Here is a 16,594-nt window from a genome sequence, read left to right as displayed (position 1 = left end):
TGCTTTTAATCATGAAATTTGGCATGATTGTAGATCACGTTCTGAGCTTCACTTTGATAGCTAACTCATTAAAAATAGCAAACTACAAGATTTTTAGTGATTTTTTAAAGTTAAAGCCCAGAACCTGGAAAAAGGGTTTTTCCCAAATAGCCAAAGGTGATTTTCACAAAATTCTGACACTTTTTGAAATGGATTTGGTTCACAAGATTATTTTTTCTTCAAAGATCATTCCAAGATATTTTTATAGAATTTTGAACCACTCCATTTTGATTTTTCTAGATTAAGTTATGATTTTTTTATGTTGGGCCAGAAAAATTGGATTTTTACCTGATGAATAGTAAAAATCGGAGAATTAGCGTTTTTCGTGAAAAGTTGAGCCCAAGACCATCCAATGTGGTCCAAAATGGTTTTGATTAAACCCTAAGTGGATCCAATAGCAAGGTATAACACAAAACAGCACCCATAGCACATGGCCAGTGATTTTGTTTATATCTAACCTTCCTCCATGGCTATACATGAAACGCAAGTATTCGATGATGTCTATGATAATCTCTAGGCCAAAGCAACTAGGAAGTGATATGGACATATATCTAGCTCCATTAGTTGAAGACTTGAATGTATTGTGGGAGAATAGAGTTGATGTATATGATGCATACAAGGAAGAAACATTTAAGTTGAGAGCTTTGTTGTTTGGCACAATTCATGACTTCCCGGCGTATGGTAATCTCTCAGAGTATAGCATTAAAGGGTAACTTGGTTGTCCCATTTGTGAAGAGAGCACAAATTCCATAAGGTTGAAGCATAGAATGAAAAATTCATATATGGGATATTATAGATGGTTACATTATGAGCATCCTTACCAATGATTTAAAAAATATTTCAATAGGGATTCAGGAGATGGTTGCATGGTTTTGTTGAATGTTGGGTTGAATTGGTATGAGGTTTCAAAATTATAAGGGGACTGCTGGCAAAGCAAAACCCGTATTAAAAAAAAAGTTTCCACAATACTTGACAATTTTGAGAACCATCAAGTATTATTCTTTATACTTGACGGTTTCTAGTTAAAACCGTCAATTACTTTTCTTCAATAATTGACAGTTTTAATGGTAATCGTCAAGTATTTTGGGCAATAGTTAATGGTTTTTCTATTGTTCTTCAATAATTGATGGTTTTAATGGTAACCGTCAAGTATTTTGGGCAATAGTTAACGGTTGCTCATAAAAACCGTCAATTGTTCAAGTAATACTTGATGATTCTTCATGTAAAATTGTCAAATATTATTATAATATTTGACGGTCAGTAACTGTCAAATATCTATTGTTCAAATATATAATGCCAGTATACTTGATGGTTTTTAACTGTCAAATATGACTCAAAATAACTATCAAGTATTTGTCATTCTGTAGTAGTGTAATTTCTAATTTTTCTAGAATTTATGCCTAAATTTAGATGGACATAACTTTTTGTACAAAATCTAATTTTGATAAATTACCACTTGTTTTAAAGATAAAAATATGATCTACAAATCTACCAAGTTTCATACCAAAACTCAATCATTTAACTAAAATCATGTTGGCATGAAATTGAGGTATTATTAGGGTTATTTTATCCTATTTTCATGCTTTTCCTTGATTTTTCTTTTCCTTTAACATTATGTAATAATTCCATTCACATACCATATGTTCAAGCATCACATTTCTAGTCTATTATAGCCACCAAAGTCAGCATTGCAAATATCCAAACTTCAAACATAATTATTACAAATTTACATAACAAAGTTCACATAAATACATAAACATTATGAGCATCGATAACTTCATCCCAACATAATCTCCTTGCACTTCTTCTTAGGAGTTCCAACTCCTAGATATTTAATTAATTAAAAATGGAAAGAGAGATTATAAAGAAATCCCAGTAGCAAGAACTACAATAATCATGCTAAACATGCGATGCAAGAATGCCATACCTCACTAACTAAACATCATGAATATTTTCATGCTCATATGCCGTGGAAAGTGTCACATCCCAAAAATTTTCACCTAGCTATAAAGGATTAAAAAAATTAGGATGAGGGTCAATTGAGGAACTAGATTAGAAGATGAAACAAATTTTGATATGAAACCCCGAAAAGGTCTGGACTGACATTTTGATAATCATCAGTCTAAGAAGGGTAAAACGGAAAAATTTGAGAAAAATTTAAGAAAATCCCTAACAAATGGGAAAAGTGTAGAGTAGAGGTTGTGGAAAGTCAATTGGGGCCTGAAAGGTGGAAATTCATTGAAAATGAATTATTACGGAATTTCCAGTAAAAAGAGGTTTTTCGGGAAATTATTAGAAAATTGAAGGAAAATAATTATTTTAATTAGTTAGAAACCTTAATAAATTTGGGAGATTTATGAAAAATTCATCTAAATATTTATTTGAATTTATCAAATCAGTTTTAGGCCTTGAAAACTCAAGAATTAATTTTAGGGAATTTATTTTCCCTTAGATTTACCGATAAAGGCCTAATCGGAGAAAATTCAAAATTAATACCTAGAGGTGGCAAAAAAATTCTAAAAAATTTTAGATCATACTCCTATATTAAAAGGTGAATTATTATGGAGATAAATGAATTTTTAGAGGCCTGGAAAAATTATGGAATATTACTAGTGAATAGTAACTGATAAAGTTTCTAATTCGTTTGAGATAGTGACTTGGTTTGTAGGCTAGTTTTTTGGGCCAGTCCAAACCATTTGTGGGGCCCACAATGGACCTAAGAAGGGCCTAAATTCATGCACTTTCCAAATTCCATCATTTTTATTAAATAAAAAGTGAAAATCAAGAGAAAATGGTTGGAAAAATCTAGTGCAAGGCCCTATGTTCAAATATGATCAATTTCCACACTTGATGGCTGCCACATAACCCCATTGAGCTATCCCAATCCAGCCAAATCAGGAGGGAGGAGGAGCAGCTCATTTTCTCTATAAATACCCCTTGAAAATACAAAGACAATGTTAGAAAATTAGGAAAAATAAGGGGAGACTCTATCACTGTTCATCCAGCCATATTTTTTGAACAATTTAAGGTGTTTTAGGCAAGGAATCATCCAACTTACTTCAAGAAAACACTAAGGTATGCCTAAGCATCAATATCGCTAAGTTTTACATTGATTGGATTAAGATTTTGGCTTGGAAAAATGCTGAAAAAATGCTAAAAATTCTACCAAAATTTCGGTTGGATGTGTGATGCTTAGGAAAGGATAGAAACCTTAATAATCAAGTGGAATAAGCAAGATTAAGTGATGTATGGATTGATTTTTGGATGAAATCAAGGTTAGTGTTCAAAGGAAATTTTTTTAGCCAGCACTATTCATGCAGGAGTTGATTGTTTTTCATTGAGTTGATGATTCTAATGGCTTTAGAACATGTTTTTGTGTAGGGATATGTTATTGGAAAGTGTTTAAAATCATTGGAATCAAAAATAGAATTTTTAGAAAATAAATACCCCCTATTCGGCTAAGAGGAATTCATGGGGAAGGAGTGTGATTTTTAAAAATCTAATTGCATCATTAGATTCCTCATGGAAAATTGTGTAGGGTTGAGTCGTGAGATGATTAATTCTAAAGAAGGAATCAACTTGTTAAAAATCAAAGAAAAAAGGGGGAAATTGTTAGGTTAATGTTAAATTGTTGGAATTAAGTTGTTTAGTGATTAATGTAGCCTATGTTTATACTTGGTTTAATAGGCATTGAGAGGAGGAATTAAGGAGAAGCATTGGAGGAATTAATTAGACAAACTTTACAAAGGTAGCTTTGAATTATAATTTGATTGTTTTTCTTGCTTGTTTGTTGTTACTTGGGTTGGAGGAACCATGTGGTGACCTTGATTGTTGATTGATATTGGTTATGCTTTGGTCAAATGCTTTGTGGTATGTCAATGTGGCGATATTCCTCTCCTTGCATGATATTTGGTATGAATTCCTATGAGTTGGGAATGGTGTGGATTGTATGACATGTCACAATTAAACTTGTATTGATTTATATGATAATTATAATTCATATGCTACTGAGATTTTTTTGAAATCTCATTCCTCCTATGTTATTTTATACACTAATTAGGAAGTGGACCAAGTATGGAGCAAGGAAAGGAGATAATCTTGGGATAAAGGAGCATTATAGAATAGATGCTATTATGTTATGTTGTGAAATTTAATAGTGAACTTTATGTTGAGATTCTAATAGATTATGTATGATTATGTGATGCAAATTATGTTTGTGTGACATGCTCTCATGCTCAAATTATGAATGGTGTAATGTCAAAAGAGTATAGGAAAAAGAAAAATAAGAAATAAATTAAAGAAAGTGGTATTAGGGGATAAAATCTCCCTAAATAGTGCCAAACTTGTGGCACATAAAATAATGAGCAATGGTTCGAATTTGGACATGAAATTTTATAGGCAAATAGATCTCATTTTTAGCTTAAAAAAATGGTAATTTATTAAATTTGGAGTTGTGTGCTAAGAGTTATTCCCTTCCAAAGTTGAGCAAAAATACTAAAAATTTAAAAATTTACCAAATGAACAGTACCCTTTGACGAATTTCCTGTAATTATTCTGGATGGAATTGGACCTAATGATTATTTTTCCTCCATAAAACTCTTAGCAAGCTTCGAAACATGTTATAATGGTTTACTTATGAATTAGAACCACTTTGTCTTGATTTTTCTAGATTTACTTATGAATTTTCAAAGTTGGCCTTTTTTTAGATGAACAGTGTACGGACATGATGAACATTAAAATCCTGAATTTTAAAATTTTTCATCCAGAAATGCTGCGAAACATGTTATAATGGTTCCAATTGATGTATAATGGTATATAAACATAGGTGTGACACTTTTTGGTATCAGAGCAAAGGTTCTAACTTTGTTTTTGTGCATTATATTAACTGTTACGTGTTGTACATAATGATTGATTATTGTGATTAATGTATGGTAGTTGCACTGTTCTGATTGTCATTGTTGATCATGAAGTGTGATTATTGATTGATTACTTTTCATTGGATTATATCTAGGTGGAATGGTATGTTATAGATTGAGTTGAGTATAGAATAATCTATGGCCTGCTGTAGTGATGATTCCAGGAAAACAGTAAACCAGAGGATGCTGGGGAAGCCATACCCAGATTGGTACTATCCACATGTTCCTGACCCTGATGGCCTGACTCCACCACCCGGATATTACTAGCCTCTTTGGGAGATAAAGAATATAATTTTGGAAGAGAACTCTAATGACCTGATCAAGTTAGAGAAAGGGGATGCCCAGAGCACCACAAGACCTCAGCCACATCCTAACGAGGTGGGTCCCAGTACCATCAGGGCAGTACCTATCCAAACTGTGAAGCCAGAATAGATCAAGACTAAGGATCTACCAATCAAGAAGAAACCCTTACTGACAAAGAAAGAGTTTAGAGACTATGATAGCATCCTAAGGGAGCTACGAGAGCTGGGAAGGTGTATAGACCGGACCCAGAATCAGTATGGTATTACCTATTTGGATTTTCTCCTTTATGTGAGGTTATTGTACAATGAAGTAATTGAGGAGAATCCAAATACTAATAATACTCTTTGGAGCCGAGCATTGAATGATTTTCTCAATCACTCCCCCTTACTACCCGTAATGTTACAATCCCTCTCAAGAGTCCATACTCTTGAGTTACTCTTAGAAAGTGAGTAAAGTAGATGTATCAAACTCTCTCACATAGTAAATGAGTAATAAACACTAAAGCTCGGTGAAAACAGAGTATTGAATGCAACAGTAAATATTTCGACAGAAGGTAGCTCACTTATTTGATACTTCATTTAATGCCCTTTGTGCCTTTTATAGTTGGAGAGATTTGATTAATCGTTAGACTAAAGAGCTTCTAGCCATTATAAATTTGATTGCGTGTGTTTGGCAGTTGCAATGGTAGTTTGCTATTAATGTTTCTGACACGGTAGGTTGAAGGCTACTAAATAATTGTTGAGCTTCGTAATTTGTAACAACCTCAGAAACAAATAAGTCTTCTTTCAGAAGGAAATTTGTAAAGCTAACTAAACAAATAATGATTATTTGATATTTATATAACATTAGAAGTATAAAGAATCAATCATCAGATACTTTAAATATAACCTGTACATTCTTGATCAAAGTCTTGATCAATGAACAGTTGATCAATTAAGTTATCGATTAAACAGAGAGAAACAGCTTGAAATAGTCATGTATATTTATCGATTAAATTATGGATCAACAGATGATCGAACATCTGATCGATAACTGGTGAGATATGACTACAATGATCTATGAAAAGGATTTTGCAAGAAGAAAGTTTTAAGATCATATATGCCTCTGAATCCTTTCAAAGAGAATTATGTGTAAAATGAAGGCTGAAAAAAGCTTAAAGATAAAAATATGAGAGATTTTGAAATCATTAGGAAAAGCTTGTTGTGAAATGAACTTGTACAATGATCAAATAAGTGATCGAAAATTGCTTGATCGATCATGTTGTCGATAAAGCTAAGTATGAGCATAATAGTTTTTCAAAGACCATTGATCAAATACTTTATCGATAAATGAATGATAGGAAAACTGATCGATAAAAGGTCAAGAAAAGTTTTTCACATCAAAATCACAGAGTGTATAATGTTCAAGTAGTTGATCGATTAAAGATTGATCGATCAAGTGATCGATAAAATAGCATTTGAAAAACTTAGTTCAAAAGGCCAGGAAAGAGTTTGATTGATCAAAATAGAAGTTTCAAAAGATTGGATGATCGATTATTTCATCGATAAATCAATGATCGATCAGGTGATCCAAAAGAGACTTAATACAGTTTGGTGTAGTGAGATAGTGATGATCGATCAGTTGATCGATAAAGCATTGATCAATCAAGTGATCGATTAAAGAACCCAACAACACACTTGGACATAATATCAATAATCCATTAAGTTATAATGTAGTGGTAGAGTAGGTTATCAATAGATCTCTAATTGATAATGTGATCGATAAATAGTGAATAGGACAGAATACAACGTGAGTAGGAAAATTTACCATTTATCTGTCTTCTCATCGATAACTCATTTATCAATCAAATGATTGATAAATGCTTATTAGAATTGTGTCCTTTTATTTGTCAGTCGTTCAATCATTACATTATTGATCACTTGATCAATAATTATCTGCATACTTGTATATTAAACTGTGTTAACCTTGATCGATAAATTGATTGATCAACATATAAAAACTTATTTATCTAACAAGTTATCGATAAACGTTACTGCTAAGTTACTTTTATACTGAGATACTTTATTTGTTAGGTAATCGATTAACCTTTGATCGATCAACTTCCTAAGCCAGAAATTACTTAATTTGTTATCATCAAAACCTTAAATCTAACAATAATGAATAGTGAAGGCTAAGTGAAAATAGGTAGAATGGAAAGAAGAAAAAGAAAAAGATGAGTACCATATACCTCAATTGTTCTCTTTATGCAATCGGTATCTATCTTTCTAGAGATGGTTTTAAAATTCTAATGTAGCAAATTTCTGTTTGCTATTTATTTCTATTTCATTTCATTTTTTCACATCTATTTTCCTTTTTTTTTCCTTCTTTTTTCCAATCATTTTTTCTTTCTTTGTTTTTTTCAGAAAAATACTCAAGCAATCACCATTTTTTTCAATAAAGATATGATACTTATAGCATTTTCTATAAATATACATGTACTCAAAGGATGATCCAAAGCGGCTAGCAATAGTTAAGTGTTTCTGCTTGTGTATGGGTAAAAAAAGGTTTAGAAATGAATGCTTCCATCATATTCACAAAATAAATAGTTTATCAAGTCTTAATTAAGGATTAAAACAACTTCTAAAGAGATATAAAATTAAGCAGACACTCACAAGTGAAATAATTTAGGCCCAAATATCCTTCCAACATGGTTATCATCTCAAGTGGTCATCCTCAAAGTTCAAAAGCACATAGCACTACATTTAAGGCATAAAATCACTTCCTTCTAGTTGAAAACATTGAAGAGGGAATTAACCAAAACCAACTATCATTTAAAAACATGGATGATTTTCCAAAATCACAAGTAGGACTTTGAATTTTCAAATTTTCAAAGCAAGGTAGAGTGAAAAATCCAAGTTGAGAAGAGTTGTTGATGTGAGAGCGCTAAAATCATAACAATGAAATTGCAAAGCAAAAACGAAAAAGGAAAAAGAAAAGGCAACAAGAAATTTTGTTCATTTTTTTTTAATTTTTAAAGAAAAAATGGATTTTGACTTTGTCGCGGTAAAGATGGATCCTTATAGTGGTGAAAGGTTCCTAAGAGAAAAAATAATTAAATGCTGAAGGGCTTCACCACAATGAAATCATGAAGTGGCTGCTGTGAAGCAAGGTAGAGACGTATAAAAAATGAAAATATACAGTGCAATTTCAAACCTTACACATCACACATCAAAACCAAAGATCAAGAGGTTCAAGCATACCAAAATTTATCTTGTCCTAATGCACTTAATAAGCAAAAAGTGATGCAAAAGATGGATTTTGTTGAAATCAAACACAAAAATCCCTTCCCCACATTTAAACAAAACATTGATGCAAAAGATAGATTTAGTTGAAACCAAACACAAAAATCCCTCCCCCACACTTAAACAAAACATTTTCTGCAATATTGTAATAGCAGAACATAGACTAATCACTGGCAGTATCATCGGTCTCTATGATATAGTGTTCCTTCAGACGCTTTATTTCCCGGAAGACTTAAAGAAGTTATTGGTAGATGTCTTCGGATAGCCCATCAATCTCATCAGCGAGCATGTCTAGCATGACAGGTTCTTGGGCTTCTTGGCCCTCCAATCCTAGTGCATTCATTGCTTGGACTATACCAACATCAACTCCTGGTAGTGGGGGTGTGCTGGTTTAAGAAATGGTTGTTTAAGGTGGTCATATTTGAAGAGCGTGGCCAATTCAAAATAGTTGTCATCGTCAAACTTAGACACATTGGCTTTACAGAAGAAATTAGTGATAAGGTGGGGAAATATGAGGTTGTTGATGAGTTTAGGTATGTGGATGGCATCTTGGATTGTCGAGTAGATTAGATTAGCTGTATCTACTGGTTGCCCAGTCATGAAGAGGTAGATAAGGAGGGTGAAGATGCTATTGCCTAGAGAATGCTACTCAATGAACCCACTCAGTTGGGACTCCTCTAATTATTAGACAAAAGGGACGCTTGGAGTTTTGGGAAAGGGACGCTTCTTGAGGAGGGCCTGATGGTCTACTTGGCCATAAATTTGCTTAAAGGTGACCTCCTTCTCAAATTCACTGGAGGGCTGAGGATTCTTAGTACGGGGCATTATTTTTGGAGGAAAAAAAAACAACAACAACACATATAAGACTGAACACAAGCAAGACAGAACTGACACTACCCATTGAAAACCAAAGACCCACAATCTTAAAGGGAACAAAAGTGGCTAAACAATGATTCAAAGATTTTCAATTGAAAAGAGAGTTCACAGTTTGAAAGACAAACACCAAAATAGCACAATGCACAATAAATCATTAATTAGCCTAATGGTTACATAACCATTACAAACAAAAAAGGACTACTGATTGAATCCAATTATTCTATGTTATTTCATATCATTTTGAGGGTTTTTATCATAGATTTTGGCTCCTTTTATTGATAATTGTGCTTAATTTAGATTTAGAGTCCTTACTCTGTGTTAGTGTCTTTTTTAGGGTAAAATTGTCATAATTAGTTATTAATTGTATTCAATTGATTTCTAGGACAATTGATGCTTCAAATTATTGCTTTTCATTGTAGGACACTTGAAAGTTAGAGCCAAGATTGAAGACCAAACCATTACACAACGTGAGAGTTTCCAAGAAAATGCTGTGCTGTAGCAAAAAGTCTGAAAATGTGCATCAGTGGCTATTCTGGAATAGTTCACCGGGGTAAACTTTTTGGTTCGCAGGGGCAAACTCTCAAAATCTCACTAGAATACCTCTCTGGAATAGTTTGCCACAGCGAATCTCTTCGTATCAGGAACGTTAGATTCAGATCCAGAACGCAAATATAGACCCTCTACTCATATGATCCGACCCAGATTGACCCCTTAAGCCCTTAGAAACCTTATTTTCGACCTAACACTCCATTCTATCATCTCAAACACCTCTATTCTCTCATCTTCTTGCCTCTCCACCTCCATCTTCTTCCCCATCCATTTCCTTCATCTTTCCTTCACTCCATCTCATTTCCTTCCACTCCGAGCTGCCATGGCCGATGGATTCACTTCAGTTGGAGCTTTTCTTGAAGCTATGGAGGGCTAGGGTTTATCAACTCTTGATAAATAGTAAAATGGTGGAGTAGCATGAGTTTCCAAGCTTCAAAGCGGAGTTTCATTTTCAATCTTTAGTTTCTACCTATGTATTTATGATTTCCTAGGTCTAGGATTTGTAAATTCTTAGTGAGACACTTTGGTTGATTCTGTAATCATTGGTTAATGATTTACATTTGTAGTTTGGATTGGTTGATGTTAAATTTTGTGCTTAAATATATGTGGTCACATATATGCTTCTTTGTAACTCTCATGATTCTCTCCTATCTTGCATGGTCATGTTTTGATACTGAGTTGATTGTGGGTTACATTGAGCCAATTGCATGATCATTCTCAAATTACACATTAAGGAAGCTTAACAATATTTTCATTAATGAATTTCATTGATTTAAACATTGGACTCAATGAGTTATTGAGGTTGTTATTAAGAAAACCTAATGGATTTGTGAAACTCCCAATATCTTAAGTGAACTATTATTACTATCAAAACCATTTTCAAGAGATTTCCTATCATTCATTTCCATTTCATCATTATTATCTTAAAACACCAAAAATATAGTATCTTAGGTTTGTTTTCATTGCATTTAGTTTAGGCACCATTCATTTAAATCTTAAAAACCCAAAACCCCATTTCATTGCATTGCATGGCATTTAGTCTAGCTTAGGTAATTAATAAAGGCTCCCAAAAGTGAAACGACTTGAGTTTGCACTATACTACATAGCTTGGATTTATTTTTGATTGAGAACCCCAAGGCGAATGACAAAAGGCTCTCGTCAACTACTCTAAACAAAATTAATCTAAGAACCAGACTTAGAACTATCCTACCCTAACCAACAGTATCAAAAACAAAGTAAATGACAGAAATAATGCAAAAGAAAAGAAAGATACTAATCTCAACAGAAAGAGAAAGATCACTGTGCAGGTGGGAATAACATGTGGTCAACAGTGGAAAGGAAACTAGTGAACGAAAAGGAGACTGAAGGTAAAGGGATGGAGGTGATGAGAGGAAAGCAGGGGGTCACTGTGGTGGCTTGAAGATGAAGAAGTAGAAGAAGTAGACGCTGACAAAAAGAGTGAGCCATGACAGAGGAGAATTGACAATGAAATGGGAGGATAGAAGGGTTAACATGGGTTTGAAGGTGAAAAGACAAAAATGAGTTATTAGAATAGGAATGGGTGATGAAAAAATGGGGGCAAAATAGTAAAATGACAAGAAAATAAGGGTAAAAAGGGGTAAGAAATGCGCAAGATCCTACTTTATCACGGTGACATTGAACCCACACTATGGTGAAGCATGCCCGAGAGGAATAGACTAGAGAACAAAAGACTTTACCATAGTGAACAGAAGCTCTAGCCACGGAGAAGTAATCTCGAGAGGAAATCTTCTAAGTCTTAGGGATATAGCCACAGTGAAATTATGTTAACATCACAGTAACATCGTCCCAAGAGTAACCCTTTTGAAAATCGGGGAACGTCACCATGGCAAACCAAAAGGTGCGTCATGGCAAAGGTATCTTGAGACTCAAAACAAAATAGGACAAAAACTTAAAACAAGAAGAAAAGCAAAGACACCACACAAAAACAAAAGACGAGTTAGATACTTAAGCAACCTTAAAATGCAAAAAAGGAAAAACTAGAAGGCAAGCATTAAGTGCAATAATTGTAAGGGATGCATTTAAACTACTACAAAAATTAAAGAAAGCTGCTAAACTACTAGAGAGGCCCCTCCTCTACACTTGCAGCAAAAAGTCACATGCAAAAATCATATCACTAGTAGTTAAACATGTAAAAAAGTGTGAAGGGAATGACAACTTGGCTTAAGGTGGCTTATGATCTTCATAATAGAGCTTAATAGGTGGCCATTCACTTTAAATTTTTTCCAGTGGCTTCCTCTAGTAGCTTTACCACACCAAAGTCATAAACCTTTGTAACAAGGTATAGATAGTCCCAGGTTGTCTTAAGCCTCCTGGGTTTGAATTTAAACCTCACCTGGAATAATAGGACCTTGTCTTCCATGTTGAAGTGCTTCTAGAGATTGTTCTTATCATGGATGGTCTTAGTCCATTAGTTTGTATGTTTATGAGTTTCGGTAGGACTCCAGACGCATTTTTCTTAAGCTCTTGTAACCGTAAAAGGCACTCCAAGCCAGCTTTTTTCTATGTCCATATTGTAGGTCTTCATTACCCAATAAGTTAAGTGACTGGAAGATGGCATGCCTTGCCATAAATAACCAGTAAGGGATATACCAATAGGGGTTTTCAAGGCAGTCTGGTAGGCCCACAGTACATCATCCAATCAGAGACACCAATCCTTGCAATTTGGCTTCACTATCTTCTCTAGGATTTATTTGATTTAATGGTTAGATACTTCTACCTAACCATTTGTTTAAGGGTGATATGGGGTGTCCTGTGGGTCACACCATATTTAGCAAACAAGTTAGAAATAACCTTGTTACAGAAATAGGTGCCCATATTGCTTACTATTGCACTGGTACTCCAAATCGACTAAAGATGTTAGACTTTAGGAACTTAGAGACTATAAGTACATCATCCTTTCTGGTAAGGATTGCTTCAACCTATCTGGATAAGTAGTCTACGGCTAGGAGGATATAGCTATAACCTTGGGATAAGAAAATGGCCCTATGAAATCTATTCCCCACATACCAAAAACCTTATAGAAAACATAGGATGTTGAGGCATCTCATGTCTCTTACTCACCCCCCGAATATTTGGCATTTATCACATGCCTTACAATAATCATATGAATCTTTAAAAGGGAGGGTTAAAAGAAACCGGCATCTGAGACCTTCCTAGAGGTTTTTTTAGTACCAAAATAACCACCACTCCATATCACAACAAGTAGAGAGTATGGATCGAGCTCCTCCTCATGTATGTATCTTCTAATTACTTGATCAGAGCACATCTTCCATGGATAAGGGTTATCCTAAATGTAATTATGTGTGTTACTTTTCATTTGTGTACCTGGAACTAAGACAAATAGGGAGGAATCAACCTAAGAGAGAGATAGTTAGCTAGGTCCATACCATGGTTTATGCTTCTTAATCACACATAAAGAAGCATCAAGGAAAGAATCACAAATAGCATCAGAACTAATACTCCCCTTACTTCTGTAGGCAACCTACTCAGATGATTAGCATTGGGTTGATATTTCCAGCTCTGTCCTGTACCTCCCAGTTAAATCTCATAGCAGTAACATCCATCTAAGCAACCAGGCTTTAACTGTGGCTTTTGGAAACAAGTATTTCATAGCAACATGATCTGTAAACATAACTACCTTAGAATTGATGAGATATTGTCTAAATTTTCAAGTGCATTAATGGTAGCAAACAATACCTTTTCAATGGTAGTATAGTTCACTTGTGCTGAATCTAAAGTTTTAGAAGCATAGGCTATGACCCTTAAAAGCTTGCCATTCCTTTGTCCTAGCATAGCTCCCACAGAAAATTGGAATCATCACATGAAAGCTCAAAAGGGAGGCCCTAATTAGAGGAAGTGAGGATAGGTGAAAAAACCAACCTTCCTTTGGTTCATCAAAAGCTCTTTCGCAATTATCATCAACACAAATTCATATCTTTTTGTAAAAGTTTAGGAGGGTAAGAACTTTGCTAAAATTATTTAAATTATCGCAGAAACCAACAAGGCCTAAAAGGACTTAGATCTTTCAGCTAGTGGGGTAAGGGTGATGAAGAAGTGACCTCCACTTTCACTTTATCCACCTATATTCCAGCATTTAAAATCAAATAACCAAGCACAATTCCTAGTTACTATGACATGGCTTTTTTATAGTTCAAATCACCCCTTTTTAACACATCCAATAAGGTTTTACAAACTATACAAGCAATCAGTGAAAGAATTCCTATAGACAATAAAACCATCCTAAAAACTTTCATACACAGCTTAAGAGTTAGAAAAATTGAGACCCATACTCGCTGGAATGCTCCAGGAGCATTACACAAACCAAAAGGCATTCTCCTATAAGCATAAGTGCCAAAGGACAAGCAAAGGTGGTCTTATCTTAATCCTCTAGTGCTTTGGGGATTTGAAAGTATCCTAAGTAGCTATCAAGAAACAATAGTGGCTCTTACATGCTAGATGCTCTTCATTTGGTCAATAATGGTAAGGGGAAATGGTCTCTACGGTAGCCATTGGTTCCCTATCTCAATTCAAACTCTCCAAGAGTTTTATTACTCTAGGGGGTTTTCATGTGCATATAGTTATACCACTCTTCTTTAGACTACAATTGGAGACCCTAAAAGGAATTGAGAGACCTAAAACCAAGAGTACAAAGCTCTTTATCAGGGTCAAAGCATTTTTTTGTTTTAAGGGTGAAAAGAGCTGTTATAAATTTCAACGATTAGGGATAAGATTGAATACTAGGAATTACTAATAACCCGACTCTAAGAAAAGTTTAAGAACATTGAATACTGGAATATTAACAATTATATGGGTCCAGGAAGTTATTGGGGATTTGATCGGGCAGAAAAAGATACGTAGGGTACCTACGAAGGGCAGATTGAGAAAGCATCTCTAGAGGCTAGCGGGGATTATAAGGAGAAGAATTAGGAGTACTCAGAATCAAAGATGGGATAAATTATCCTTGCACTCAATAACTTCGTGACTTCCTTCTTTACTACTTTAAGGATGAGAGGGTTTAACCTCTTTGGGGTTGTCTAATGGATTTTGACTCTTCATTCAAGAAGATCCTATATGTAAACAACAAGACAAGAAAGGATGTGTCACATCTTGAATTTTGGGCCTAGAAGTACTAGAATTAGCCTGAAATGGACAGGCTACTAGACCCTTTTTGACAAAGGTCCTAGGGATTCCTTAGAAGGACAGAGAGATTCCCAAGGACTACTAATCGCAAAGGGAAAGTTCTTTAGGACTGAGAGAAAGAGGAAGTTAGAGACTTGAATGAAGTCTCGAGGCCTAGGAATGAGAAGTAGAAAGTAGAAATAAATATAGGTCAAAGGTTACGTTGGAGGCCCCCAATGAGGTGAATTTCAGGTTAAGCCAAACTAAGGGCAAAATATAATTTTGTAAAGTTTCAAGCTAGTATAAAAATGAAAATTATGCCAGAAAATTCTAGAAATTCTGAAACATGGGAAAAATGCAAATTAGAGGTTTTGAAAACTCAATTGAGGCCCGAGAGGTAGAATTATTATGAAAAAAATTATTATAGATTAGTTATGATTTTTCAAAGTTGGGCAAAAAATTTGGAATTTAACAAGTGAATATTGATCCGAGAACTAATTATAAATTTTCAATCTACGGGCTTAGTTCATAAATCACTTGAACCTGAATGCTTTCAAACGCATGCTTTGAGGGGTCAAAGGAAGGATGTTTCATTTTAGTATCAAAGCTAGGTTCTGGCAATTGTTTTAAACAGAACAGAGGTTCTGGTAAAAGTTCTGACAAAGGTATAAACGGAGCATTGGTTTAAGCAAAGCCCAATATCAGTAAAATCCCTATCAAGAAAAGTGATGGGTTACTAGGATTGGTCCAATTAAGGTTATAAGATTGAGGTGATTCTCCAAGGGAAATGGACATAGAGGAGAAGTAAGGAATGACAGAAAGTAACCTAAAAAATAGGTAGTCACTGTTAAGAGACTCCCCCTCAGAAAGGGAATGGTTGAGCTAAGAGAGAGCTTGACTGGGGTATGAGTTAAGGTCTAAAGACTCCCCCAGAGAGTAATGGCTAAGAGTACAATAAGCCAGTCAGGGGTATGAATCAGTGCCCAGTAGGAAAGCCAAGTGGCGACCTAAACCTTAAGTAATCGATATGACGTTGATAGAGGGAATGTAGTAGGACAAGATGCTTGAGTTTGTTCAAATCCCTGAATAGAGGCAAAAATCCCCAAGGGATAGTAGACCAAGAGGGATAGAGATTAGATAATATTGAATGAAGAATCAATGATGAGTTAGGTGCCTAGCCTAGACACAACACATCAAGGTGATTAAATATTCATTGTGTGATGTGATTAGTGTATAATGATCATAATTGACCATAGGAATGATTGGTCAGAAGGTAAAGAAGGTTAGAAAGAGTAGAGTCAGGCAAGATCCTCTTGAGGATAGAGTGGAATGAGACTAGATGAGAATGTAATAGTTGCTAGTTGTACTGTGAATTGATATATTTCGAGAGATAAGTAAGTTACTGATGATGCCTAGAGTCTGATGATGCTTAGACATACGATGACGTTGGGACTAGCAAGTATTCATTTA

General features: G+C 34.6%; 1 protein-coding gene across 1 annotated transcript in view; it reads right to left on the bottom strand.

Annotated features, from left to right (window-relative positions):
- Positions 1-5,279: 5,279 nt before the first annotated feature.
- The window catches only part of LOC114757504 (uncharacterized mitochondrial protein AtMg00810-like), a 35,801-nt gene continuing 24,486 nt past the window's right edge, over positions 5,280-16,594 (bottom strand). The window contains exon 3 of the mRNA XM_028946578.1: positions 5,280-5,370. Coding sequence (XP_028802411.1) covers positions 5,280-5,370 — 91 coding nt within the window. The remainder of the gene's footprint in view (positions 5,371-16,594) is intronic.

Source organism: Neltuma alba, unplaced genomic scaffold, assembly GCF_004799145.2.
Source record: "Neltuma alba isolate B1F8T4 unplaced genomic scaffold, ASM479914v2 tig00010603_pilon, whole genome shotgun sequence".
Lineage (NCBI taxonomy): Eukaryota > Viridiplantae > Streptophyta > Magnoliopsida > Fabales > Fabaceae > Neltuma > Neltuma alba.
The sequence above is the reverse complement of the archived record's forward strand: the minus strand, read 5'-3'. Positions and strand labels throughout refer to the sequence as shown.